The 27,228-nt window shown below is 61.8% G+C and overlaps 2 protein-coding genes across 8 annotated transcripts in view; one reads left to right on the top strand and one right to left on the bottom strand.

The window, feature by feature from the left end:
- Positions 1-1,654, top strand: part of Slc12a7 (solute carrier family 12 member 7) — a 72,915-nt gene extending 71,261 nt beyond the window's left edge. For all 6 annotated transcript variants that reach the window (XM_078018603.1, XM_078018602.1, XM_078018599.1 and 3 more), the window contains one exon: positions 236-1,654. In XM_078018603.1, the coding sequence (XP_077874729.1) occupies positions 236-327 (92 nt within the window). In that variant the 3' untranslated portion in view covers positions 328-1,654. The remainder of the gene's footprint in view (positions 1-235) is intronic.
- Nkd2 (NKD inhibitor of Wnt signaling pathway 2) lies at positions 1,160-24,809 on the bottom strand. 2 transcript variants are annotated; one of them, XM_078018606.1, is made up of 10 exons: positions 24,589-24,809; positions 24,462-24,500; positions 24,078-24,181; positions 9,539-9,599; positions 8,333-8,460; positions 7,655-7,750; positions 6,829-6,976; positions 6,318-6,402; positions 5,750-5,877; positions 1,160-5,124 (listed from the first exon to the last, which is right to left on the bottom strand). In XM_078018606.1, exons 1-10 carry the CDS (start codon positions 24,611-24,613, stop codon positions 4,526-4,528), a joined length of 1,413 nt encoding a protein of 470 aa, XP_077874732.1. In that variant the 5' UTR covers positions 24,614-24,809; the 3' UTR covers positions 1,160-4,525. The 2 variants fall into 2 exon arrangements, with proteins under 2 accessions (XP_077874732.1, XP_077874736.1); XM_078018610.1 differs by having other exon boundaries at positions 24,462-24,497.
- Positions 24,810-27,228: the final 2,419 nt, after the last annotated feature.

Genomic DNA, 27,228 nt, shown 5'->3' with positions numbered 1-27,228 from the left:
CTGATCTGGTCACCTGCTGAGGTCTGCGGTGGGACTAGTGGTCACTTCCTCCTCCTTCCTGACCAGCAGCCCCTCCATGTCCTCCCCACTCCCTGGGGTCCCCCATCCCGCCCCCCAGCACGGGGCCTTCTTTGGCTGGTCTTGGCCCCTTCCCAGGTGTACTCCGTGTTGTGATAGAGGGTCTCCCCTGCACGTGGCCCAGGTGAGACCTGCCTGGCCTTAACTCTGCACCCAGACATGGAGTTCCTCGAGGTCTTGACCGAGGGGCTGAACAGGGTGCTTCTGGTCAGGGGCGGTGGCCGGGAGGTCATCACCATCTACTCCTAAGGCCTGATGTCGGTGGGCGTGCCAGATGGGGTGAGGACGGTGCCAGCCCAGCTCAGACTGACAGATGCCACTCAGGCCACCTGACCTGCTGTACCTAGAGCCACCACCTGGGCTCCCTCCACACAGAAGGCATTCTAGGAAGTGCTGAGAGGGGCCGCACTGGAGAGCCCCCTGTATCCGTCCAGGGCAGAGCTCCATGTACCCAGCAACCTGGGATTGACCACTGTCCACTGCCCAGCCTCAGCCAGACTGACTTTGCATGTCATTGACACCCCACACAGAACACTTATGGCAGAGCATACTTGTCCCCTGGGCCAAGGGCAGAATGTCAGTGTGGCCTTGGGGCTCCATGCCTCCCAGTCTCCCATGAACAGCTGGGCCAGTGCACACTGGGCAGGATGCTGGACAGAGCCTGTGTCCCTGTGGGGGTGTGAGTGCCAGCTGCATCCCTGCTGGCCTCCTGCCAAGCTGCGGCTGTGTGGGGGTCCCAGCTGCTCTTCGTAAGCACCCACAGGGCCCTGCCAGTGTGCGCCTGGGCTGCGGGGGCCTGCTGCCCTGAGTGGCCAGCAGTGGGGGTGTGCGGGGACCTAAGAGCCGGGAATTCCGCACATGGCCCACATGCAGAGTGGAGTGCTGTCCCACCCCTTGCCCTCTGAAGAAGGCAGCCTGAGCTGGACAAGCCCCTGCTGGGCATGGGCCTCGTGTGGTGAGGCAGCAACAGCTGGGCACCCTCACCACCAGCTGCTGGTTTGCACTTTACCTTGGAGCTTTCCGATTCTAGGTCAGTTGTGTTTGCAGGCTGTGGACTCACTTGGCCTTGCTGGCCTCGCTGTCCGCTGCGTGGGTTATTTATTTATTTAAACACACTGGGGCCTTTTGGGGATGACCCCACTGTCCACAGAGCCTGCTTCCTCGGAGGTCCCACACCCAGGCCCTGGGCTGCCTCTGGCTTCCAGGGCTCCCTAGTGAATAAGCCCGTCCACAGAGTCCAGGTCAGGGCAGAGGCACTGTAGGGCACGGGGGGGGGGGGTCAGCTTGCCAGTGACCACTGTTCGGCTCATGTCCCACACAGGCAGTGGGCCTGCCTGGACTCGGCAGCCCAACTCACCTGCCCGCCGAGGGCAGCCAGAGCCAAGCCATGTGGAAGGCTGCTGCCTCGTCCCAGGAAGGGCCTGGGGAGCCGGGCTGCAGCTCTGCCTTGGCCAGCTTTTCCTTTGTGAACCTGCCTTGTCACTGCAGCCATCCACAGTCGACTTCATGGTTTCCTTTTATAGATCCCTTGTCTTTGTATGACTTTGTTTGTAGAATAAAGTCCTATGAAACCTGAGGTTTGGGAGAATTTCACGAGTCTCATTGAGCAGAGTCCACGGCGGGAGGAATGTGCTCACCCTCCCTCCTCTGGGCGGGGCTGTCGCAGGACGGGTCCACCAGCTCAGGTCTGCACCAGGGAAGGCCCGACCAGAGTGCTGCTCGCTGCAGCAGGTGGGCAGACGGCAAGGTGTTGGGCGCAGAGGAATGGTGACGCTGTCAAGTCACCCTGTGGGCCACAGCTGCCCTCCTGGGGTCACACCTGAAGGGGACGTCAGTCTGGACTTCAGGGAAGCACTGTCCACAGCCGAGTCTGTGGTGGACCTGTTCCGTTGTGAAAAGGCAGCATGTCCTGGGAAGGCGGCCTTAGCAAGGAACCTCGGGGTGTGACCCGCCTCAGCCGTGGGGTTCCCCACACAAAGTGCCAGGAGAGGTGGGTGCCCATGGCTTGGCTCACGGGAGAGACCCCAGCCCCAAAAGTCTCAAGGGATTTCTTAAAACCACAACACCCGAGGAGGATGTGGGCCCCTGCAGCAGGCCCTGCTGGCCAGAGCCCAGCTTCCTATGCCAGCCAAGGTCTATGCACCTGCACACCAGGCCCAGTGTTCCCGGGTCCTGAGCTGAGCGGGGGTCTGCGGTTTTTGTTTGGGGTTTTCTCAGAGCAGTGTGGTGGGAACTCTCCACCGCATCGACCCAGGCAGACATACTGTCCGCACAGCCCCCACCCTGTGGGCTGCGCCCGGCCACTTGGAATAGGTGCGCTGACTGCAGCTCTCTGGAAAACTTTTGGTATGCAGTAGCTTGCGGCATCACAAAACGCGGGCTTTTCTTACACCTGGAAGAAATTCTCACAGCGCAGCAGGCCACCGATTGGCTTTATCCTCAAAGCAACCCAAGGAGAGAAAGCCCATAATCCCGGCAGACAGGCTGCAGGAGGGATCTCAAGGCCTCTGCTCGGTGGAGCTGCAGCAGCCCCTGCAGGCCAAGCTCCCGACCTGCACCTGCTCACCCGGGGAAGACGCTTGCTTGGGCGAGACAAGTGTGAGACTCACCTCCTGACCCTGCACCTCTCTGCTGGTGCCCACCCAGACACTGGGGACCCACGTGCTGCACTGTCACAGAGCACTTTGCCACCACCTCTTCTCCGGCCCCAGCACTGGCACTTCTTGCTGAAGCCGGCAGCCGCCCCTCTCCCCACGACTTATGTTTGGGGAGGACACTTGGTGTGCTCAGGAAGGCCCTGCGCCTGACTTCACAGAGAACACACGTTCCAAGAGGCTTCATCTCCCTCCACCTGGCCTTGCACAGGGACAGCCTGACTCGGAGGTGACACCCTGCCGGAGGGTGTGCTGAGAGCCACACAGCAGACCCCTGGTGCCCTGGGCCCGCTTTGGATGCATGAACAGCAGCAAGTGAAGTGCATTTCCTGTGCACAGTTTTCATGATCACAGACAACTGCTCATCGCAGGAACCACAGTGGCATCTGACCACCTGCATCCATGGGAAATGAGCAGAGTCCTGCCTGCCTATGTCTGTCCTGGTGTTACCCCGGCTGTGCCCACCTGACCTCTGGAACCAGTGCAGGGTCAGGACACCAGGCTCTGCACCAGACTTCACACAGGGCACTTGAGCTGCATCCACAGGACCAGGGTGGATAGAGGACAGGGCGGGCCCTAGGACTGGAGGAGAAGGTGGTGGTGGTGGTGCCACCCAGTGTGGGCAGGGCAGGCACTAGAATGGGGGGAGGAGGAGGTGGTGGTGGTGGTGGTGGTGGTGCCCAGAGTGGGTGAGGGCAGGCGCTAGGAAGGGAGGAGGAGATAGTGGAGGTGGTGGAGGAGGAGGTAGTGGTGGTGGAGGAGTTGGTGATGGTGGAGGTGGTGGTGAAGGTTGTAGAGATGGTGGAGGAAGAGGTGGTGGCGGAGGTGCTAGTGGTGGTGGAGGAGGTAGTGCCCAGGGCGGGTGCTAAGATGGCAGGAGGAGGAGGAGGTGGAGGTGGTGGAGGTGGAGGTGGTGGAGGACGAGGTGGTGGAGGAGGAGGTGGTAGAGATGGTGAAGGTGGTGGAGGTGGTAAAGGTGGTGGAGGTGATGGAGGTGGTGGTGGTGGAAGAGATGGTGGAGGAGGAGGTGGTGGAGGAAGAGGTGGTGGAGATGGTGAAGGTGGTGGAGGTGGTAAAGCTGGTGAAGGTGATGGAGGTGGTGGTAGTGGAAGAGATGATGGAGGTGGTGGAGGAGGAGGTGGTGGAGGTGGTGGTGGAGGAGGAGGTAATGGAGGAGGTGGTGGAGGTGGTGCCTGCATGGTCGGGGCGGGCGCTAGGATGGGAGGAGGTGGTAGAGGAGGACTAGGTGGTGGAGGACGTGGTGGTGGTGGAGGAGGAGGTACCTGCATGGGCGGGGCGGGCGCTATGAAGGGAGGAGGAAAAGGTGGTGGAGGTGGTGGTGGAGGACGTGGTGGTGGAGGACATGGTGGTGGAGGTGGTGGTGGTGGAGTAGGAGGTGCCTGCATGGTCGGGGCAGGCGCTAGGATGGGAGGAGGAGGACGTGGTGGAGGTGGTGGTGGAGGAGGAGGTACCTGCATGGTCGGGGTGGGCGCTAGGATGGGAGGAGGAGGAGGTGGAGGAGGATGTGGTGGTGGTGGTAGAGGAGGAGGTGGTGGAGGAGGACGTGGTCTTGGAGGACGTGGTGGTGGTGGAGAAGGACGTGGTCTTGGAGGATGTGGTCTTGGAGGAGGAGGTGGTGGTGGAGGACGTGGTGGTGGTGGAGGGGGAGGTGCCTGCATGGGCGGGGCGGGCGCTAGGATGGGAGGAGGAGGAGGTAGTGGAGGAGGACATGGTCTTGGGACGTGGTAGTGGAGGAGGTGGTGGAGGAGGTGCCTGCACGGTCGGGGCGGGTGCTAGGATGGGAGGAGGAGGAGGTGGTGGAGGTGGTGGTGGTGGTGGTGGTGGTGGTGGTGCTCGTGCTGGTGATGGTGGTGGTGCTCATGCCGCTGGACCATGGGCACCACGTAGCCCTCGGCCCCCGGCACGGCCAAAAGGTCCCGCCAGGCCTCGTGCTCCACCACAGGCTGGCCGTGCGGGGCCTTGAGTGGGGAAGGGCCCTCCCTGCCCTTCTGCCGGTATCGCTTGTGGCCGTAGGGCTGCGGTGGGGGCTGTGGAGGGGGCTGTGGGAGGTGGTGGCCGTCCTGAGGGGCCTGGGAGGCCGAGGCAGCCGGCAGGTAGTAGCCAAGGGCCTTCCCCAGCTTGCTGCTGCCTGCCAGCCCCAGTGGCTTCCCTGGGCCCTTGGGGGACCTGAGGAACGGCTTCTCCTGCCCCTTCAGCCGGGGCTGTATGTCCAGGGCCCTCACAGTGGGCTCGGGAAGCGGCATGGCATGGTCAGCTAGCATCTGGGACCTGCGGTGATGGGCAGCATGGGTGTCCGGCTCCTGGGAGCGGGACCTGCTCTGGAGATAGGCGGCCCTGCCCTGCTGCTCCTGCCTGGCCTGCTCCGGCAGCCCTACAGACGGGACAGAGGATGGGCCCATGCGGGGCCCAGAACAGGGGTCATTCCTGTCTCCTCTTCCCGGAAGTGACGTGCTCACGATCCACAGGGGGGGCCTCACCAGGGGCTCCCATCCAAGGCCAGCCTGGTGGCCAGGTCAGAGGTCAGACAGGCACAGGCCCTGAAGCCCAGCCCTGGACTCCTACTGGGAGTCAGTTCCCAGAGTCAGGGTGTCAGGGGACCCAGGTCACCCCTAGGATAGGGCCCAGGCACCATGGCAACCTACTGAATGCCACAAAGGGTGCTACTAGTCAGAAGGAACCAGTGGTGGGCAGGCCTGCTTCTGTCCACTCTGTGGAGTGCCCAATGCTTCTGAGGGAGCTGGTAATTCTGCACTAAAACACCCCTCCCCCATGGGGCAGGGCTTCCGGGATCCCCCGAGGTCTGGCCTCTCTGGGGCTGGGTACATCATGCACACCTGGACATGCACAGCCTTGCTCCAGGCACTGGCTGGTGCCGAGGAGTGGGCCAGGTCCTCTGAGTGGGTGGGGCACCCTTGGCCCCAACCATGTGTGGGTTCCAGAGCCCTCCGCTTGGCTAGCACCTGGGCCCAGGTGGTGTAGGGTCTTCCGTTACCTACCTGGGCCAAAGTTAGAGGTGTAGTTCTCGATCCCAGCCAGGTCCAGGTAGTGGTTTCTGCACTCGGTGTTCTCGTCCACGCAGTAGGGCCCCCGCACAGAGCAGGGCTGGGGCTCGACGCTGGGCCTCCTGCAGGGGCAGAAAGGAGGGGCCTGACCAGGCGCCTTTGACGAGGGGCATCAGTAGAGGCAGCAAGGCCCCGGGGTGCTCTGACCAGTACCCATGGCCTGGGGCAGCCTGAGGAAGGTTGGGCACCATCCTGAGGAACATGATGGTGGTGGTGGTGGTGGTGGTGGTGGAGGAACAAGGTCCATATGGATCCAGGATGTCACCTGCCATATCCTCAGAGAGCCTCGGGAAGTGACACTGGGGTGTTTTCTGGTCACCTGTTTATGGCCACTGACACCTCCCAAACTGGCCAGTGGAACCCAAGATGTGCAGTGACCCGGGCTGGGGGTGCCGGCCCACCTAGCACCTGCCACCAGAGCCTTGCCTGTCACTCAGGCTGGGTGCTCAGCCCAGCCTCCACCCAGGGCCTTCCCAGGGCAGCTGCAGAAGTGGCCACTCACCCGACGTGGGCAGACGGCCACTTTTCCGCAACCCGGGCATCCTCTGCAAGCTCGCTCTCCATCCGGCTGCGATTGGGCTCCCGGTCTGCAAGAGGGGTGGGCGCTCTCCAGCTTGGCTCAGGCACTACTCGTTGCTGGCCCTGCACCCATCCATTCTGTCCACCGTGAGCCCCCACCCCCCACTCGCCCCTCCACTAGGGTGCCACTCACTGGGCACATCCCCCCAGCAGGGCAGCCTCGCTTTTACTTGCCCAGCAGTCTGGAACCCCCAGGGGCAGGGGGCAGGGGCCACTGTGGAAGCTGGGGACAGCACGGCTTAGCCGGGTAGTGAGAAATGCATGGGGTCGGGGTCATGCACTGTGCTGGGGGTGGGCGAGTGGGCAAGAGCCAAGGGAGAGTGTGGGCAGGGCCCAGGCATAGGGCTGGTGACCAGCCCCTGAAACCAGGCCTGGGCAGTGCTGTGGGGACGGGACTATCTAAGCAAGGGCGGCTTCTTGGCCCAGGGCCCCACCCTGGTTGGTGGGAGGACACTCCTTCCTCTTGCTAGAGGGCTCAGGGCTGACGGTCAGCTTCACTCGGAGGGTCTTGCTCCTGCCTGAGGAGTGGTTGATGGAGGCGTCGACGACGTCATAAATGGTGTGCATCAAGCTGGACATGTCCTGGGAGGGCACAGCTGACCTGAGAGGAGACACTGCCCACCCTTGCTGCTAAACACCCCCACCCCTGCTGCCCTGGCACCCATGCGCCATGCACTCCAATTCCCAGGCCAGAGACCGTCTTAGATTAGCCCAGAGGGTGCCTTCCATGGCTGGACGGTCACCCCGTTACCCCTGGAGTCACGGCGCTCTGCCAAAGGGCTCAGCAGACAGACGGACAGTTCTACCTGCACTCAGGCATGCTTATCTCAGCATGTTCATGTCCCCTGTCCCCTGCTTCACTTCAAGAGGCCTCTGGGCCCCAGACTCACAGCTCAGCCAGGTAGGGGTTGCTCCTGGGACCTGGCTGCCCTGCAGGGTTGCTGGCCCAGGCTTGGCCAAGGGCATCCCAGCTGCAGACACTGACCACACCAGGCTGGGCGGGGAAATGTCAGCAGGCAGCCCTGGGTTACAGGACGCCCACTCTAGCCGGCCAGGACCGCCAGTGGGCCCTCCTGTCTGCCTCCCACCTCCCCACAGCCACAGGCCCACCCTCTCCTGCTTCAGCTGGAGCTGCCTCCCCATCTCGGGGGCTGGGTGTCTCTGTCTGTCCATCTGCCTACTGGACCAGCCTGATTCCAGATGCCACAGGCCACACCCGAGCACCCTCTGGTGGACAGCTGACGTGCACGGGCACGGTACCTCCCTGGTGACCTTCCCACAGTTGTCAAAGTCATACAGCGTGAATGTCCATTCCTGGCGGTCATCCTCCTCCACTGAGACATCACACTGAAGGGCCTGCTGGTAGCACGCAGGGATAGGGCACAGGAAATACTGTTGTCATCCCCCACAACCCTGGGTCTTCTATAGGCCCTGTCACACCAGGGGGCCTGTGACTCCAAGGGACACTTCCAAGGGGTCTTCCATTTCTGGTGTGCGGCCAGGAGACTCCAAGTGGACCTGGCACCGTGCTCAATCTCCCACTATGGCCTGTGCCTGCTCGAGTGCCCAGCGTCTCCCAGGATGAGGAGGCCCTGCCCACTGCCAAGTGCCAGCCCCAGAAATCGACTGTAAACCAGGTGGCCGGCTCCTCCCCAGGCCCCACAAGGAGGCAGGACCCGTCCCCAGCCCTCGCTGTACTTCCCCTGGGGTCTGGGCACCCATGCAGGGCCTCTCCACTTCTGCCTCATCGGCCAGGCTGGGCCGCGCTCACCGAGACAGCTGTGCTGAGGCCCAGAGCACACACACACGAGCTTCGCTCCTTGGGGCCTATGCTGGATGACAGGAAGGCCAGCTGGAAGGCCCAGGGCCACCCACCTGGGGCCTCCACTGCCCACCCCGGGCCCCGGGACGCTCTGTGTGGAGTGGGCCAAGGCCTACGTCAATGTTCAGGTGCTTCCTGCCCAGGCCTCGCGAGCCCTCACGGTTTGCGGCTCTCTCCCCTTCGTCCACGCTGAAGAGCTGTCCTGGGCCCTCGTGGCCCTCGGCCTTCTCGGGGGGGAACACCACTGCGGGGAACAAGAAGGGGTGAGGGAGGTGCCCAGCCCAGGTAGGTGATTTGGTGACAGAGGGGACAATGGAGGATGGGGCCTGGCCAGGGAGAGCTGTTGCTGCCCTGCGCTACCTCCCCCAGCCACAGACCCCTCCCAGGTGGGCCTGTGCGGAAAGTCCGCCTTTGGAATAGGGGGCACCAAGAGACCAGCAGGGAGGCCTCTCCAGAGTCAGCTGCAGCCAGGTGTCCTGCCTCGCCGGCCTCCAACACTGGCTCCCGAGGAGCAGGCTGTCCTCTGGGGGCTGCCGACATTGCACAGAGGGTTGGGGAAGGGTCCCTGCTCGTGGGGCCTCCAGCATGGCCCGTGTGGCCAGACCTCCCTCCCCCCATGCACGATCCAGTTTCCCGACAGCCCTCAACCCAGGACCCATAGGTGAGGCTGCCTGCAGGCTGTCTGTGGAGCAGACCCCCTCTCCCAGCCTCTGCGTGTGGACGGTGAGGCGCCTGGGTCCTACGACTCATGATTCTCTGGCTCTCACAAGCCGTGTCCCCAGGTTAGGGCCCCAGACCCCTCGGGCAGCGCTCTCCCAGCTGGGAGCTGGGAAGGTGCCCAGAACCTGAGTTTCCAGCAGGGGGTAGGGGTCCTAGAGCCCCTGGCCTTAGCAGCCATGTAAAGGTGACCCTGCACCCTGCACCCGATAGGCAGGTGGCCTGTGGAGACTGTCCTCTGTAGGAGGACTGTCCTCCACCAGAGATGCACCCTGGCCCACTCCACAGTGGCCCCCACGTCCACTGGGGCTCACAGTCCCAGTCATGGTCTGTGGAGCCCCCTGCCCCAGCCCCCCAGAGCTGTCCCCGTGGAGCCTGTGCCCACAGACAGGGTGCCGAGTTCCAGACACGGAGCAACAGCACTCGGGGACACAGGCTGGACCACGTGTGATGGCCAGACGCAAGCTGCCTGTCCAGTGAGGATCCTGGGGGGCAGTGTGGCCACGAGGCTGCTGCCACACTCACGCTGGTAGGTGTCAGGCCACTCAGGACCCTGGCCTTCAATGCGGTGCTGTGAGCTCTGGGGACGTAGGGACTGGACTCACCTTCTAGGGGCACCTGGCCCTCCCGGAAAGGCCCATCCTTGGGGTCCCCACTGGGAAGCTCCTGCAGGAAGCAGAATAGCAAGTGACCATGAGGCTCAGCTGGGCAGACAGAAGGACGTGAGCACCAGCTCGGCGCGGCAGGACCGGAACGGACCCGGGCCTCAGGCTTCCTGGGCCCTCCTGGTCTCCGAGTCAGGAACACCGCCCCCCCACACCCCAGCAGGACTGGCAGAGGTCCCTGCGCGGCAGCTCTGACCCAAGTTCCACCTGGGTGTTTCCAGGACCAGGACCCGGCTGCTGTTCAAAGCAAGAGCCTGGAGGGCCCTGGAGCCCAGCCCACCGTGCTGACCGCTGAATACAAGAAGCCAGAGGCACAAAGGCGCCACCAGGCCCCCTGCCTCAGCCCCCCAGAGCCTGAGAGCCTTCTGTAGGGTGAGGCTGAGACGCAGGGCCCGGCCCGTGGCAGGAGACACCCCTCAGCCCAGCGCCGACCTCAAGGACAGTTACGGGAAAATGGAGAGACTTCAGACACATCCAAGTCTGTCTTAGCCAAGAAACTCTGCAGAACAGAGCAGAAGGGAAACAAAACGTGCTCAGGGAGCTGGGGCAAAGGCCGTGGGGCTGGTCAGGCAGAGTCCCCACCCCGCGCTTGCAGGCCCCCAGCCCTGGAAGCATCCAGAAGGCCCAGGAGCCACTGGACATTTCTGTTTCTTACTCTGGGTGGATGCAAAGCCTTGGGGGCCCCTGAGCAGACCCAGTGCTGAGCAAAGACCCCACCCACCGGCCAAATGGAATCTGTCCCTGGAGGTGACGCAGGGCCAGAGCCCGGTTTTGTTTGCAGCTGGAGACAGGAGAGTGTCGCGGCCACCCTGGTTTCATTTCATCCAAAGCCTTTGAGGCCCACAGGTGTGTCCTGGCACAGCTTCATCTGCCCACAGTGACCAGGAGCCAGGCCCAGAGCGTTCCCTGGGCCCACCTGCCTGAGCAGCCAACCTCCTGCCAGGCCACCTAGCACCACCTCCAGGGCTCAGGCCCACCCCTGGGACACAGCGGAGGTGGGCCTCCCTCAGCCCCAGAGCATGGGGGCAGTTAAAGCTCCACCGAGTGGGAGGGCCGGGGGCACCCTGCCCTGGCCTGTCCTGCTGAGGCTCAGCAAGAGACAGAAGAGGACAGCCGTGAAAAGCCGGATGTTCCACGCCAGGGCACAGGTCGCCCGTTCCCCCTGGGGCTTGGAAGAGGCGCCTGAGCACCGTGGGGAGAAGCACCAGGCCCTCGGGCCCCTGGACAGACACGGCTCCGTGAGGCTGCAGGGCCTGGGGAAGGAGGGCCTCCCTGGGGGCAGGGGCAACCTGCATGTCCCGCCAAGCCCACGGGAGCCCGTCACCTGGAAGAGCCCCCATCTGCGCCGGGGCTTCACTCGAGAGCTCACCTTAGAAGGCACCACCTCCCTTGCTCACTGAGCAGCCGACAGGCCACAGACCTGCTCCGGCCCGTGAAGCCTGTTCACTACTCACTAACCGTGTGCCGTCCACTGGAGCCCAGAGGAGTTCTGACCCGCAGGACAGGCATGAGCTCTGCCCCAGGTGGACATGAAGATGAAACCTATTAACCTGTAGATGTTTGCTGCAAAAGGAATCAGCCTGTGGAGATGCAGTCACAGGCTCCTGGTGCCGCCTGGAGCTCAGCGTGTGCCTCTGCGGGCTACTCGTCCTCCTGGAGGGACCAGTGCCCGGCACTGGGGCCCCACCCCAGGTTATAAGTTTGGGTGCTGCAAGTCCACTGCCAACGCAGCACGGGTACGAGGCTGGCTGACACCAGGCGTGGCCTTCTGGAGACATCTCCTCTACAACCAACAGAGGCTACAATGACCAACCAACTTACCATAAACAACCAAGGCTACAGTAACCAACCAAGGCTACCATGACCAGACTAGGCTACAGTAACCAACCAAGACTATAGTAACCAACCAAGGCTACAGTAACCAGCCAAGGCTACCATGACCAGCCAAGGCTATAGTAACCAACCAAGGCTACAGTAACCAACCAAGGCTACCATGACCAGCCAAGGCTACCATGACCAGCCAAGGCTACAGTAACCAACCAAGACTACAGTAACCAACCAAGGCTACAGTAACCAACCAGGGCTATAGTAACCAACCAAGGCTAGAGTAACCAACCAAGGCTACCATGACCAGCCAAGGCTACCAAGACCAGGCAAGGATACAGTAACCAACCAAGGCTACAGTAACCAACCAAGGCTACCATGACCAGACTAGGCTACCAACACCAGGCAAGGCTACAGTAACCAACCAGGGCTATAGTAACCAACCAAGGCTACAGTAAGCAACCAAGGGTACCATGACCAGCCTAGGCTACCATGACCAACCAAGGCTACAATAACCAATAAAGGCTACAGTAACCAACCAAGGCTACCAAGACCAGCCAAGGATACAATAACCAACCAAGGCTACAATAACAAACAGAGGCTACAGTAACCAACCAAGGCTACAGGAACCAACCAAGGCTAAGTAACCAACCAAGGCTACAATAAACAACCAAGGCTACAGTAACCAACCAAGGCTAAGTAAACAACCAAGGCTACCAAGACCAGCCTAGGCTACCAAGACCAGGCAAGGCTACAGTAACCAAGCAAGGCTACCAAGACCAGCCTAGGCTACCAAGGCCAGGCAAGGCTACAGTAAGCAACCAGGCCTATCGTAACCAACCAAGGCTACCAAGATCAGCCAAGGCTTCAGTAACCAACCAGGGCAATAGTAACCAACCAGGGCTACAGTAACAAACCAAGGCTACCATGACCAGCCAAGGCTACCAAGACCAGCCAAGGCTACAGTAACCAAACAAGGCTACAAGAAGCAATGCAGGGCACAGCAGTTAGCATGGCACCATAGCAGTGTCACTGGAGAGTATGTGGCACATAACTAATCACTATACCCAACATCTTGGGGTTAAATGCAGACGATCTGAGAGGCAGATGGGATCAAAGGGGAAGATGTGCCCTGTGGCAGAGTCACGCTGCTCTCTGTGACTAGTGATTTAAGTTAAATCTCCCCTGCGGACATGAAATTTCCCTCTACCTTACATCACATAGCTTAAAGAGGGGTCAAGAGCTTAAATTGCTATAAAACCTGTCCAGGATCATTAGGAAGATGTAGGTCCCTATAGAGAGACTTTCTGAACAGTGAAATTGTTGACACTCGTGTCCTCAGAAAGGCTGGGCAGAGCAGATCTCAAGAAAAGGTCGCTGAGTGACTCCATGGTGTGTAGGACAGCAGTCCTCAGGCTGTGCCTGCCCTGGTGACTCCATGGTGTGTAGGACAGCAGTCCTCAGGCTGTGCCTGCCCTGGAGACTCCATGGTGTGTAGGACAGCAGTCCTCAGGCTGCACCTGCCCTAGTGACTCCATGATGTGTAGGACAGCAGTCCTCAGGCTGTGCCTGCCCTAGTGACTCCATGGTGTGTAGAACAGCAGTCCTCAGGCTGTGCCTGCCCTAGTGACTCCATGGTGTGTAGAACAGCAGTCCTAAGACTGTGCCTGCCCTGAGTGACTCCATGGTGTGTAGAACAGCAGTCCTAAGACTGTGCCTGCCCTGAGTGACTCCATGGTGTGTAGAACAGCAGTCCTCAGGCTGTGCCTGCCCTAGTGACTCCATGGTGTGTAGGACAGCAGTCCTCAGGCTGCACCTGCCCTGAGTGACTCCATGGTGTGTAGAACAGCAGTCCTCAGGCTGTGCCTGCCCTAGTGACTCCATGGTGTGTAGAACAGCAGTCCTAAGACTGTGCCTGCCCTGAGTGACTCCATGGTGTGTAGAACAGCAGTCCTAAGACTGTGCCTGCCCTGAGTGACTCCATGGTGTGTAGAACAGCAGTCCTCAGGCTGTGCCTACCCTAGTGACTCCATGGTGTGTAGAACAGCAGTCCTCAGGCTGTGCCTGCCCTAGTGACTCCATGGTGTGTAGGACAGCAGTCCTCAGGCTGTGCCTGCCCTAGTGACTCCATGGTGTGTAGAACAGCAGTCCTCAGGCTGTGCCTGCCCTGAGTGACTCCATGGTGTGTAGAACAGCAGTCCTCAGGCTGTGCCTGCCCTAGTGACTCCATGGTGTGTAGAACAGCAGTCCTAAGACTGTGCCTGCCCTGAGTGACTCCATGGTGTGTAGAACAGCAGTCCTAAGACTGTGCCTGCCCTGAGTGACTCCATGGTGTGTAGAACAGCAGTCCTCAGGCTGTGCCTGCCCTAGTGACTCCATGGTGTGTAGAACAGCAGTCCTCAGGCTGCACCTGCCCTGAGTGACTCCATGGTGTGTAGAACAGCAGTCCTCAGGCTGTGCCTGCCCTAGTGACTCCATGGTGTGTAGAACAGCAGTCCTAAGACTGTGCCTGCCCTGAGTGACTCCATGGTGTGTAGAACAGCAGTCCTCAGGCTGTGCCTGCCCTGGTGACTCCATGGTGTGTAGAACAGCAGTCCTCAGGCTGTGCCTGCCCTAGTGACTCCATGGTGTGTAGAACAGCAGTCCTCAGGCTGTGCCTGCCCTAGTGACTCCATGGTGTGTAGGACAGCAGTCCTCAGGCTGTGCCTGCCCTGGTGACTCCATGGTGTGCAGAACAGCAGTCCTCAGGCTGTGCCTGCCCTGAGTGACTCCATGGTGTGTAGAACAGCAATCCTCAGGCTGTGCCTGCCCTGAGTGACTCCATGGTGTGTAGAACAGCAGTCCTCAGGCTGTGCCTGCCCTAGTGACTCCATGGTGTGTAGGACAGCAGTCCTCAGGCTGTGCCTGCCCTAGTGACTCCATGGTGTGTAGAACAGCAGTCCTCAGGCTGTGCCTGCCCTAGTGACTCCATGGTGAGTGGAACAGCAGTCCTCAGGCTGTGCCTGTCCTAGTGACTCCATGGTGTGTAGAACAGCAGTCCTCAGGCTGTGCCTGCCCTGAGTGACTCCATGGTGTGTGGAACAGCAGTCCTCAGGCTGTGCCTGCCCTAGTGACTCCATGGTGTGTAGAACAGCAGTCCTCAGGCTGTGCCTGCCCTAGTGACTCCATGGTGTGTAGAACAGCAGTCCTCAGGCTGCACCTGCCCTGAGTGACTCCATGGAGTGTAGAACAGAGTCCTCAGGCTGTGCCTGCCCTAGTGACTCCATGGTGTGTAGAACAGCAGTCCTCAGGCTGTGCCTGCCCTAGTGACTCCATGGTGTGTAGAACAGCAGCTCTCAGGCTGTGCCTGCCCTAGTGACTCCATGGTGTGTAGAACAGCAGTCCTCAGGCTGTGCCTGCCCTAGTGACTCCATGGTGTGTAGAACAGCAGTCCTCAGGCTGTGCCTGTCCTGGTGACTCCATGGTGTGTAGGACAGCAGTCCTCAGGCTGTGCCTGCCCTGGTGACTCCATGGTGTTTATGACAGCAGTCCTCAGGATGTACCTGTCCCGAGTGACTCCATGGTGTGTAGAACAGCAAGACGCAGCAAGCGTTCGCAAGAGCTGGGTATAGACCATGCAGTGAGACTCTCGACTTGCAGGGGCTTAGGTGACATGCACATCAGCTAGTGTCAGCGGGTAGAAGCCAAGAGCACAGCATCTGCCCAAGAATGGTAAGGGGACTCTGCATTCCCGGGGTCGTTACCATCTGCCAGGTGTGGCTGGGGCAGGCAGGTGTCACAAATGGGGTCTTGACTTGGGATGCAGTGTTCAGCACACATGCTGAATTCACATGTTCAGGGCCTGCGTGCAGCCCACACACATGCTCATGGCACCCTGCTCGCACCGCAGGCACACACAGGTGCATGGATTCCTGTCCAGGCGTAGCAGCCATGAAATGCCTGTCGGGTTCTGACTCCCGGCATCCCGGGTTTGTCCTCCGTTTGACGCTGGGAGTCAGGATATCCAGTAGTGGGCCAGACCTCGCCCATCTGGCCAGGGCCCCAACACACGATTCTACAGGGAAAGGGGACCATGGTGGCTGGCCCTGCTCTGCTGGCCGATCACTGAGCCCAGCTGCAGAGCTGCGACCTCTGCACTGGCCTCACGACAGGCCTGCGCAGTCCCCGCCGGACCCTTCCAGGGAAGCTCACTGGACTGCGCGTTTTCTCCCGTGGTGGGAGAGCCTCTGCTTCCTGTTCCACAGCCAATGGGCCTACGCTTGGTCTCGGCACCAGCCCCGGGACAGCACAGCTCAGAAAGAGCTGCAAGTGTCCACTCCCCTTCTGAGCAGCCCCACAGGGTGTGGAGACACCTGCCTGCAGCCCCACGGCTGCCATGTGCTGCTGTTCTTGGCAGCAGCTGTGGGAGACGAAGAGGAGGCCCTCTCAGGACCCTGACACCTGGCAGCACCAAGGGGGCCTCAGAGGAGCAAGGGCCAAACCCACCCGGGGAAGAGTGTGGCCAGGCCCACGTGTGAAGACAAGTCGTGTCCCAGGAGCCTGGCACACACTGCCTGCCCAGTGACAGCCGGAGCCCCAGGCTGCTGGGCGGCTGGGACAGTGCAGGGAACTCTGAGGGGGGCCGCACGCTGCCCCTCAGGTGTTCAAACAGGAAGAGCAGCAAGAGCAGGCGAGACCCGGTCACAGCCGGGTGGCTGGGCACCCACAATTCCTGCCACGAGGCCTAGGAACGGCCAGAGGGCAGTGACCCAGTGGAAAGGCGGGTCCTCTGGCCTGGCCACTTTGCCCTTTGGACTGGAGCTTGTCTTCCAGGCCCGAGCCCCTCCGTGCCACGGACGGAGATGTGGTGTCCACCGTGGCCACCTGCTGCTCCCCATAAACCCTCAAGCAAAGGTGGCCCCCACCTGCTTCCTGCCCCACTGCCTGCTGTGCCATGCTCCACAGAAGGAGCTCAGGCCAGGCCCAAGAGCCCCCAGGGCCGGGCCTCCCCAGCCAGGAGGCCAGCGTCCACCCTAACATGATGTGGGTGTGTTGGGCAGCCAGAGCAGGGTCCCCTGCCAGGTGGGGCCCAGCTGTGGGAGGGTCGTGGCCAGCCCCAGCCACCTCACCTGTCCACTGTGGGGACAGGCCCTACTGTCCAGCACAGCCCAGGAGGCCAGCTGGGCACTGCTAGCCCTGAGGATGCCCACATATGGCTCTCTGTCATCCTGGCCAGGCCTGGCCACTCCTGACACGTCATCGAATACAGCTGGTCTCAGGCATGAGATGCCGATCCACATCCCCAAGGCCAAAGCCAGTGTACTTTTCTTGAAAACCAGCCATTTCAAACGAGTCAATGGGAGGAAAGAAAGGGACACCCCTCCCCACTCCTGGGCTTGGAACACCCAGAATGCCCACGGCGCGGTCCTCCACCCCACACGGCTCCCCGGCCGCTCCTCCCTGCCCCAACTGGGACGTGTGGACAGGGCACCCTGGCCCAGCTCCTGGAGGAGGAGTATGGGTGCATTCAGGGCCATCCTTCGCTGCTCCCCGACTTCTGCTATCCCTCCTGTCCACCATGTGCTGCTCACTCCTGCCTCAGGGCCTTTGCACTGGCAGCCCCCAGCTGGAGTGTTCATCAGCACTGCCTCCCAACTGGCCATCCGTGGGTCACCCTTGCCCCTTTGGGACCTGCGGCACAGGCTCAGGAGTTCATGGGGGCAGGCAGAGCAGCCTATGGGCCAGGACATGGGCTCTGCGGGCTTGGCCACCGGGACCTGATCCAGGACTCGTTCCAGGGTGACTTGGGGAGATCTCCTAAGCCCACTGCATCTCAGTCTCCTTTCAAAACAGGAAAAGGACAGCATCTCCTGTGGGAAACGCCTGTGGCCCCGCGGCGTGTGTGGGCACCCCGGCCTTGCTCCTTCCCGCTGGCTTCCCTCCCCGCTGCCCACCATGGGGTGGACAGAGCTTTCCCCTGGCTGAGCTCTCCTACCATGGGTCACCAGCAGGCTGACCGGGACGTGCCCAGAGTGGCCTCCTCTGCTCTGCGCAGGCTGCATGGAGCCTCCGGGTCTGTGGCTCAGGTGCCGTCTGAACTGTAAGGCCTGGCCACACGCCCTCCGTGCACGTAGGCAGGGCTATCTGGCACAGTCCTGCTGCGGTGGACCCTGCTCCTGTTACTTCCAGCCTCTGCCAGGACTCTGCCGTCCCACCTGCGGTCAAGCCCCACCCACTGCTCATCTTGACACCGTGGCCATCTCTGTAGCCCACTGGGGTTGCGACTGTGCTGATGTGGCCCAAAGATGACCAAGGTCCTTCTGCATGTCCTGCCTCATCCATGCCACGTCCTCTTGGACCTGAGGGCTCAGCACACGAATGATCCCCCGTAGCAGCCTCGTGGGCAGACCCTCACCGTGCCCGCCCACTCCTCCTGGCTGCTCCCCTGGCCAACTCTGTGTCCTGGGATCCTGGACAGGGTGGACGCTGCCATCTGTGCTGTGTGCTGGGTTTTGTTTCACTCCTGTCCTCACAGACTGTCCCTAGGTCAGCACAGCAGGTCCACTGGCACTGTCTGCAGCTGTTTTCTGCCTGTGTAGTGACACCATAGCCACGGGCCACAGCGGGCAGGAAGCGAGCTTCACCCAGACTGATGGAGCCTCCCATGCCTGACAGCCGCCTATCAGCAGTGGGGGTCGGGGACAAATGCACCCTGTGGGGACACTGAGGTCAGCCCCCTGCTCAGACCCTGACTCAGCATGAAGGGGGGTTGTGTGTCCTGCTCCAGGGCATCTGAGCACACTGGGGTGAACGGGGCTGAGGGCGGTGCAGAGCCGGAGCCAGGCAGCAGGACTCCTGCCCTGCAAGGAAGGGCTTCTGGGAGCAGTGGCCAGGAGGCCAGGACCTGCTCTCCAGCGGCACTCTGGGAACGCTCGGGGAACCACGGTGCGCAGTGGCCAGGAGGCCAGGACCTGCTCTCCAGAGGCACTCTGGGAACCACGGTGCCCAGTGGCCAGGAGGCCAGGACCTGCTCTCCAGCGGCACTCTGGGAACCACGGTGCCCAGTGGCCAGGAGGCCAGGACCTGCTCTCCAGAGGCACTCTGGGAACACTCTGGGAACCACGGTGCCCAGTGGCCAGGAGGCCAGGACCTGCTCTCCAGCGGCACTCTGGGAACGCTCTGGGAACCACGGTGCCCAGTGGCCAGGAGGCCAGGACCTGCTCTCCAGCGGCACTCTGGGAGCGCTCTGGGAACCACGGTGCCCAGTGAGGGTCACAGCAGCTGACAGCCGGGCTGGCAGAGTTCCAGGTACTCAAACACAGGTGGAAGAGAGGATGGGCACCAGACACTGCCGGGGCCTCACGGAGGCACCATGGGACCCTGCTGCCGGGTCAGGAAGGCAGCTCCACACGAGCATCACCCGCATCATACAAGGGCCACCCGAGGTGACCACGCCCTCCTGCAGAGCCTCTCCTCCCTGGGACAGGGGCTCTGCCCGACCTCCTGGGGGCTCCCCTGTGGGGCCATGCTGGTCCCCATCTCTCTGGAAACGCAGGGCTCTCTTCAGACTGAGACCTCTTCCTGCATCAGGAACACAGACCACGGAGGGCAGGGGGAGGCCAGCCCTGGAGTCCACCCAGCCAACGGGCCACACCTGGCCGTGACTTCCACAAGTGGGTCCCTGTAGGCACAGGAAGGCACAGGCCCTGCCTACAGGGGACTGTGAGGGCCACAGGGATGCCTGGGCAGGGGGGACAAGGCCAAGGCCAGTGGGGACTCCAGCCCTCTGGGAGGCCTGTCAGAGCTGATGTCCTGGCACCTGGTGAGGTGTTCTGGGAAGCAAGGGCCAGCGGGCACTCCACGAGGGGCGATGGCTAGTGCTGGGCAGGGGACTGAAGGGGAAGGTGGGGGCCAGGGGTCTGAGCAAGGCCAGAGGCCCAGCAGAGCCTCCCGGCAGCGTGGGCATCCCAGGGCTTGGCCAGGAAGGAACCTGTGGGGCCCCACAGGGAGGAGCGGGCAGGAGGCCAGTGTGGCGGAGGGCCAGGCCTACCCCACCCACCCCACCCTACCCCACCCCTCTCTGAGGCCCCCGCAGGGGGCGGTTCCTATGGGGGACACGTCACCAGTTCAGGTCTTTCGGGTCAAGAGGACAAGAACCAGAACCACAGCGGGTCTCTTTCCTCCTAGCAGAAGTTAAGGCCTGGTTCTGTCAGAACCACAGGCCTCGCAGGAGGGTCCAGCCCTGGCTGAGGTGCACCCTGGACGAAGTCATCAACCACAGTTGGGACGACAGCCAGGAGGGCCTGCCTGCTGACCAGCTGGGGGTCCAGGCACAGGCAACCTGCATATAGTGCTCTGTGTTCTGAGCCAGGACCCCCACAGCTGGATTGAAATGATCTGAGTTTCTGTATATCACACGCTTGGGGCTGGGGCTGGGGCTGGGGCTGGGCGGTGGAGCGCGGTGGAGTGCTCACCTAGCCTGTGAGGCCCGGGTTCGATCCTCCGCCCCACATAAAGATAGATAAATGGAGGTGTTGTGTCCTTTAAAAAAAAAACCTTACATGCTTCTTAGTTCCTCTGACTTAAGAGCTCAAAGCCAGCTACAAGTGCCTTGGAGGACTCTGCAGGACCAAGGGGAAACAAATCCCCCCGTGGAGCTGCCAAGGGCCACACCGGCCCGGTCCAGCCGCAGTGACCACCAGGGCCCAGAAGACCCAGCGGGTTCAGCACTGCCCAGGAGGCTGCTAAAGGGCACCCTCCCAGGCCCCTTGGCTCGAGGGCAAATCGCGGCCTGCAGCATGGCCACAGCTGGCTGAGACCAGGTCCAGGCTTCTCCACGGGGCGAGGACGTCCTGTGAGCCTCCAGAAGGCCACTGCTGAGCCTGGAGAGGCAGCCAATCAGGCGGGATGGTTCAGCCACTCAAAGCTGGAACAGCGCTGTCCCCTCTTTTTCCAAGGAGACGCAGCCACTGTTCCATGGGTGGCTTGGTGCTGCCTGGCACCAAGTGGCATTAACGAGTCCCCCCAGAACCTGAGAAGGACCCTCCATCCCAGGGGCCCAGCGAGCCCCAGGTCTCCACTGCCCCACACTGGCATGCATGGGCACCATTTACCGATGACCAACTGAGGCCCCAGAACAATCATAAGATGCTAACAGAGCAGAGGCCCTGTGGGAGCCTGTGTCCACCAGGGTCTGGGGTGTGGGATGGCCAGAGTCACACACCTGAGGAAGCTGCAGCTGCTCCCAAGGCCGCGAGGCGCCTCCTATCTTCAGCTGCCCTGGTCCCCCAACTCCACTTTCACCCTGCCTTGCAGTCCCCGGGACACACATGGGAGCCAATAGCCACAGCTGACCATTGTGCAGGGCATGCCTTCCTTCCTCTCACCCCAGGGGCCAGGTGACCACTCCACTCGGCCCCTCCCCACACTGGTCCCTCCAGGGACTTCTTGGCAAGTCTGGAAAGTGACCGCCACCTGCCCACATGCCACAGCAGGGATCAAGGCCCAGAAGGTGGCAGGGACTGAAGACCCTTGACCCCCAGAGCTGCTCAGGGTGGGTGTCGGCTCAGGACCCCTCCCCATCCAGGAGAGACCAGGCCTCCTGTCACAGCTGCAGAGGTGGGAAGGGAGGAAGGAGCCCACTGGAACCTCTGGGCACCGAGGCCCAGGGCCCCACCCTGGTCACCAGGGCCAGGCTCTCACCTACAGATGAGCAGAAGGTACCCCCGCAGGTGAGGGGCTCCTGCCGGCCGGGCGTCGGGAAGCACAGCCTGGGCCTCAGCACCGCCAGACCATGCAGTGGGTGCTGCAGAGATGGGCATCTGAGGCCCCGGGCCAGCTCCAGGGAACTGTTCCGAAGACGGCAGCACAGGGGCCGAGCCTCAGATCCCAGAAGCGACCTAGGGCAGGCCGTGCTAGGGCGGACAGTTGCGGAAGCCAGCGCCAGCGCGGGGGACTGCTGGGCACGTGTAGAGCTCAGCCTTGGAGGTGCGACCGGTGCTCATGCTGGCCAGTGTCCCAGAGGGCCACCGCCACCGGGAGGCACAGTACACATCAGCACGCACACAGCCCTGTGCCTAGGCACAGAACAGAGTGGCCCCGGAGCGGGAGTCGCCCAGGGAGGGCTGAGCAGCCACATCTTGCCCTCCTGCAGATGTGGTCAGCTCCCAAGTCCCCCCGGACAGCAGGCCCAGCAGCCTCCTCACTCCCAGGCAGAGTCCCAGTAAGCAGCCCCTCTAGTCAACACAACATCCCTCTCTCAGGCTGAGCACCTACCAGGAATCTGTGTTTAACTACAGAAGAATCCAGCTGTGGACAGCGATTCTTGTCACTGAGCTGCTTCCCTCCAGCCTCAGGGAGCAGGAACAACCGAAGACCCATGTGAGGGGACACTCCTGCACAGAACCCAGGGAGGCCACTGCTCCACACCAGCTCACTTTAACAGTGTGCTCCAGAAGCCACCACCCTGTCACTGCTGGGAACCTTAAGGCACCCACCACAGTTGCTCCCAATGTCACCCACCACTCTAGACGACCCAGTGGCCATCACCAGCAGATCCACAGCCTGGACCTTCAGAGACGCTCAGGAGAAAACCACACCAGCCCACCTAGACGAGTCTGCAGGAGCTTCCTGGAATGGTGTGGGGAGCCACCGGAGGGTAGGCCACCTGCCTGGGGCGTGCTCACACTCGAGCGTCTCACATGCTGGAAGCCACAAGCCTATGGATGGTCTGGGTGGCAGCAACTCCACTTGGTCAGTTTCACCCACCCTGAGGCGAGAGAGGCTAGGTGAAAGTGGGGTTGCGAATACCCACTTACTGCCCACGAGGGTATTTATCACAACTCCCAGGACAAAACAGTGCTCACAAGGGCAACTGCAGGGACCAGAAGGCACGGTCCCCACGCTGGTCCCTGCCAGACGTCACAGGGTACAGTAGGAACCAGGGCTGGCCTTCCTCAGGGACACATTCAGGAGGATGTGGTGATGGGTGGAGCACTAGATGCCATGGGAAGGCAGGGAGGTGGGAGATGGAAGGACCTCCAGATTCCACACCTGCCATTCCCAGCGGAGCTCTGGCAGGCAGCAGAGGCAGGACGGAGGGGCAGATCCCCTGGACCTGGGCCAAGAGCTGCCCAGCTGGGGCTGCACCTGGGCAGGGGGCTTGACTGCACGCCTGTGACCCGATGGCAGACATGGGCTAAGCAGTGCTGCTGGTGGGCAGCCTCGTGAGCCTGGCTTAGGACAGCACCAAGTTCTGAGGGTCTGTTCTTCCCACCACAGCCAGGACCCTGTGCTCAGGAATGTGGGCACACTCAGCCAGACCCCACACCACTCTTTAAAAATGTCCCAAAGTGTGGAGCCTGGTCCTGGAGACCACCCCAGTCCTGGCCCAGGTGACTCCACAGCTGCGCGGACTCGGTCACCTTCCAGAGCACATGTACTCTGGCCCCACTCCACAGGAGGCCCATCTTTATGGTCCTGCCTCAGCCCTGTCCTGAACACATCATTCTCTCATCAGGACCCTAAGGGCTGAGCCCACACTGCCTGCCAGAGAGAAGGTCCCTAGCCTGGTCAGCTGAGGCACAGAGGCCAGCCTAAGCCCTCAACGCCAGCCCCTGTTTCACATCTCTACACAATGACACATCTGTGAACCAGGCTGTCGAGAGGCACCATCTGGCCACCAGTATTCCCTTGGGAAAACACAACTGTCAGTCCCCAACCCAGGATGGAGGGATGCAAAACAGCCGTGTTACTATGCTGCACCCAGCAAATACCTCAGAATGTACTTCCTGCCCTTACAGGCATGGCACAGACCCTCCCAGGAACCCAAGCTCAGGGGTGTGTTAGTTTCTGAGCAGAAATGTTTACAAATAACACCCAGAGCATCTCTTTGATCAACCAGCAGAAAAATACCCTTCCAAAAAGGGTATTTTGACTTTGCCTGGTGTACCGGGCATCCAGCAGTGGGCAAGGGGGTCCACCTGGCAGGGCCCATCTCCCCTTAAGGCTGATGATAGTCATTCCCACTCCCTCCAACTCTGCAAATACAGGCATGTCTGATTTACCCAAGACCTGCAGGGCCCTGGGCCTGGGAAGTTCTCTGTTCCTGGACATAGCACTTCATAATCTGCCCTCAGGGGCACCTGAGTCCCCAGTACGCCCTCTGATCCCCTTAGCAGCATCTGTGGTCTAGGTGGCCACAGCTCACCAGCAGTCCATTCTCTTGGTGACCCCCTCTGCCTGGCCTGTGATCACCCCTCTGGAATAGGGGAGGCAAAGGTGCCCTCTAAGTAGGACCCTCTTTTCTAGGCCAGCGATCCCATAACCTGTGGATTCCCCAGGCCACTCAGCTCCTCAGAACATCAGCCTGGGACACCTAGGCCTCAGCCCTTCCCAGGACCCTTCCCAGCTCTCCAGCGGGAGGGTGGGGGCTCCACCCCACCCCCAGCCTAGGCCTTCAGCCCCCAGCACAGACACCAATGCTGCAGTCCCCAAGTCCCCAGCCTGGAGGTTGGGAGCAACTGGTTCTTTGGCCCTCTGGACATTACTCTGGTCAGCCATCTGGGCCGCTCCCTCTGAGCCTGGTCCTGGGCAAGAGTGCACAGCTCCCGCACCACTTCGTGCGCCCTGCAAGGTGGTTGAGTAGTGCTGTCCCAGCCCGCCAGCCACAGCCTACCTGCTTGTCCCGCGCGCAGCGCTCCACGCCGCCGCCTGGGTACCGCTCCGCCTCCTCCGTGCCTTTGCGGCCGCTCGCGTATGCGGACACCACGAAGCTGTCCCCTGCGGGTGACGAACGGACGCGCGGGAAACGCGGCACCCACCGAGGAGGAAGGAGATGCCGTGAGCCCCGAGGGATGCGCTTTCGCGCCGCAGCCGCCAGCGCGCCCTCCCCAAGCCCCAAGGACCGTGCAGGGCGGGGGCAGCAGCCCACCCCCTGAACAGGGAGGGTCCAGAACCGCGCACTCGCCGAGACCCGGCGGCCACCTCCCGCGACGAGGGCGCAAGGCAGGGCGCGCGCCGGGCTCGGGGCGCCTGGGCTCCAGATGGTCCCCGCGCTCACCTTCGGGGCTCTCTCTCCGCTTGCAGGCTGCGGCGGCTGCTGCGCGGCCGGGGCGCGAGGGAGAGGGAAGGACAGTGAGTGGCGCCGCCCGTCCGCGCCCCGCCCACCCTCCCGGCCCGCACCTCACCGTGCTTGGACTGAAATTTCCCCATGCCGCCGCCGTGATCCCGGACCCCACCAGCCCGGGCGCGCTCAGGTGCAGGTCCGAGCCCGGGACGGACGTCCGCTGGGGCCTCAGGACCGGGCTCCGAGCTGGGCTCGGGAAGCCGGGTTCAGCGCGGGGCAGGGCGGCGCGGCAACAGACGACAGCAGCGCCCGCGGTGGCCCGGCTCCCTCTGAGCGCGCGCGCCCGCGCCCGAGCTTTAACCGCGGGCCCCGCAGCGCCCCCCGCGGCCGCGGCCCGCAGCGCACCCGCCCGCCCCCAGCCCCAGGACCCCCTTAGCCCGCAGCCCAGGCGCATCAGCCCAGGCGCATCGCAGCCCAATGCCGCCAACTGGGGAGGTGGGACCCAGAGCTTGGCGGTGACAAGGACCCGCACAGTAGACTGTGAGGGCACTCAGGGGCTGCAGTTGACACTGCCATTCTGGCTGCCAGGGGACTCTGGGGGATATCCTCCACCCTTCACCAGGCCATCTCCAGTCTGGGAGCCTGACCCCTCTGTTGGAAGGGAGGATCCTGGGGACTCTAGACTACAGGGACCCTGCTTGCCTCCCATGGCTGGCAGGACATCTGTGGGGAAGAAGAGGTACCTGGAAGAGAGGATGAGAAGGACCAAAGTCCACCCCAGCCAGGCTGGGGTGACCCCCTCTCCCTTCTTCCCCAAGGTCAGGCTCTAGCCTCTTTCTGCCCACTTGATGAAAGACCAGTTCTGACCTTCAGCTTGGATAAGCCCTGTACCCCTCCCTTAGACCTTGGGCCTTGGGGGACTGGGTCCTTGTCTCTCCTGTTCTGCTCCTGGTGGTCCAGCTACCTGCTGTCTGCCTCCTCCTCTGCTGCCCTCACTTGCTGGGTGCCACCCACACTTGCTTCCTTCCCTGTCCACCTTCAGAGAAACCACCTTTCTCACCTTGGACCCAGCTTGCTTCTTCCAACACTTCTCCTGTGATCGCCCCAAACCTCCTCCATCCCTGGAGCTCCTCTCCTGTGCACACGCTGTCTCTCACTGGGATTTTGAGAATAAAAACAGCATTTCCCTACAAACTGTTGCTGCACCCCAGTGTCCAGCCCCTGTTGCTGACCCCAACCTCCACCCCTGCTGGCTTCTAGCCCTGGAGGCTGGTGGCCGAAGACCTGCCAGGCCTCCTCTCTTCTACCCTGTTCCCACTGTCCCTCTGTTCCCTTCAGAGCTGCCCCCGGCTCTCAAAAGAGTTCCCCCGGCCTCTCCTTACCTTCTGCCCAAGACAACTGGGGTGGAAGGAGCTAGCGTCCCGCAGGACGTTTCACCTCAACTGTCTTGCCCAGTTCTCAGGTCATCTTGGGGCAGGTGCTACCATCTCCCCATCATAGAGTCCTGGGACACCTCAGAATCTCCCAGAAGCACAGCTGAGTTTGGAACGGAGACTTTCCCCCAATCCCAGCAAACACCAGCACTGGCCAGGTGGTGTGAGGACGAGACTTTGGGCAGCCCAGCCTGCAAGCTGTTCCCACCACCCCTTCTGAGATCCCAGGGAGGGGACATCCTGGAAGACCCAGCCACTCTGCACCACGATGACTTCATACCTCAGGGCAGAAGGCTGCACCCAGCCACAGCCCAGCTGACCCTGCCCCTGCCCAGGCTCAATGCACCCTCCACACAGACCCAGACCCCAGGCCAGGGTTAGCCCTCCAGGCCCCCCTCCTTCCCATCCCACCAACCCGCATGAATTTTGACTTCCCAGTTAGAAGGTGACAGCCAGTCATCTGTGGCTCCAGGTGTCCTGCTAACGTGCTGTGACAATAACAATATTGTGTGTTATGCAGAATGGGAGTGGAGAGACCCTCTGGGTGTGCTGTCTTATCCACTGCCCGGCGCCCACAGGAGACAGGTGAGGGACCCCATAAAGACATACCCACAGGACTTCTGCCCACCTATGTGGTCTGGATCCTCTGGGTGACGCTGTGTGCTCACAGTGCTGCACAACCTGCCCTCCACATGCTGGGGTGGTGGTCCTCTGGGGGATGTACTGGGGAAGGGGCCATTGCCTTATTCCTTCTGCGGGCTGAGGCTCTGGTCTTCATTAAGTGTAGATGCCGGGGGCCTGGATGCACTGGGCAAGTATCCTGGAGGGCAGGAGGGGTGGTCTGGCCTGGCCACCTTGTGGTGCTGAGCTGGGCAAATGCAGACCCTAAGAGCAGACACTCCCCATGTGTCCCTATTACCACTGTTTACCAGTGACGAGTCCTTGCTTCCCTGAATGCTGAAGCATAACACCGAAAAGCACGCCAAGGCCAGTGGAGAGTGGACAGTGGAAGGTTTATTAAAGGACAGCAGAGAAGACTTCTCCCCGGAAGGGCCAGGTCCTCCCTTTTTTATAGCTAAGGTCTTCTTTCAGCTTTCCCACCCTCCTGTCCTTTGTTTCCCGTTATCTTGCCGTGATGGAATGCAGGTGGGAAGGCCCAAAGGTGGGGGACAGGAGGGCTGGAGGAGTCATCTGGGCAGGAAGGGCCTGGGGTGGTTTGATTAGCACCTCCCTGCTTGTTGGGCCTGTTTCATGGACAGTTCCTTAGGATGGGCTCCGGGCTTGGGGACATTAACATTTCAATTTCCCCCAGTGCTGACCTGGTTTCC

Source organism: Ictidomys tridecemlineatus, chromosome 1 (assembly GCF_052094955.1).
Source record: "Ictidomys tridecemlineatus isolate mIctTri1 chromosome 1, mIctTri1.hap1, whole genome shotgun sequence".
Taxonomy (NCBI): Eukaryota; Metazoa; Chordata; class Mammalia; order Rodentia; family Sciuridae; genus Ictidomys; species Ictidomys tridecemlineatus.
Note: the sequence above shows the minus strand (reverse complement) of the source record. Positions and strands in the feature narration are given on the sequence as shown.

Coding starts and splice junctions, on each gene's coding strand:
- Nkd2 (XM_078018606.1), bottom strand. CDS start 24,613: ATGGGGAAATTTCAGTCCAAGCACG. Junction 9,600..24,077: donor GCTGCGCGCGGGACAAGCAG/GTAGGCTGTGGC, acceptor TGCTTCCTGCAG/GAGCTTCCCAGTGGGGACCC. Junction 5,125..5,749: donor CACCTCTAACTTTGGCCCAG/GTAGGTAACGGA, acceptor TCCCGTCTGTAG/GGCTGCCGGAGCAGGCCAGG.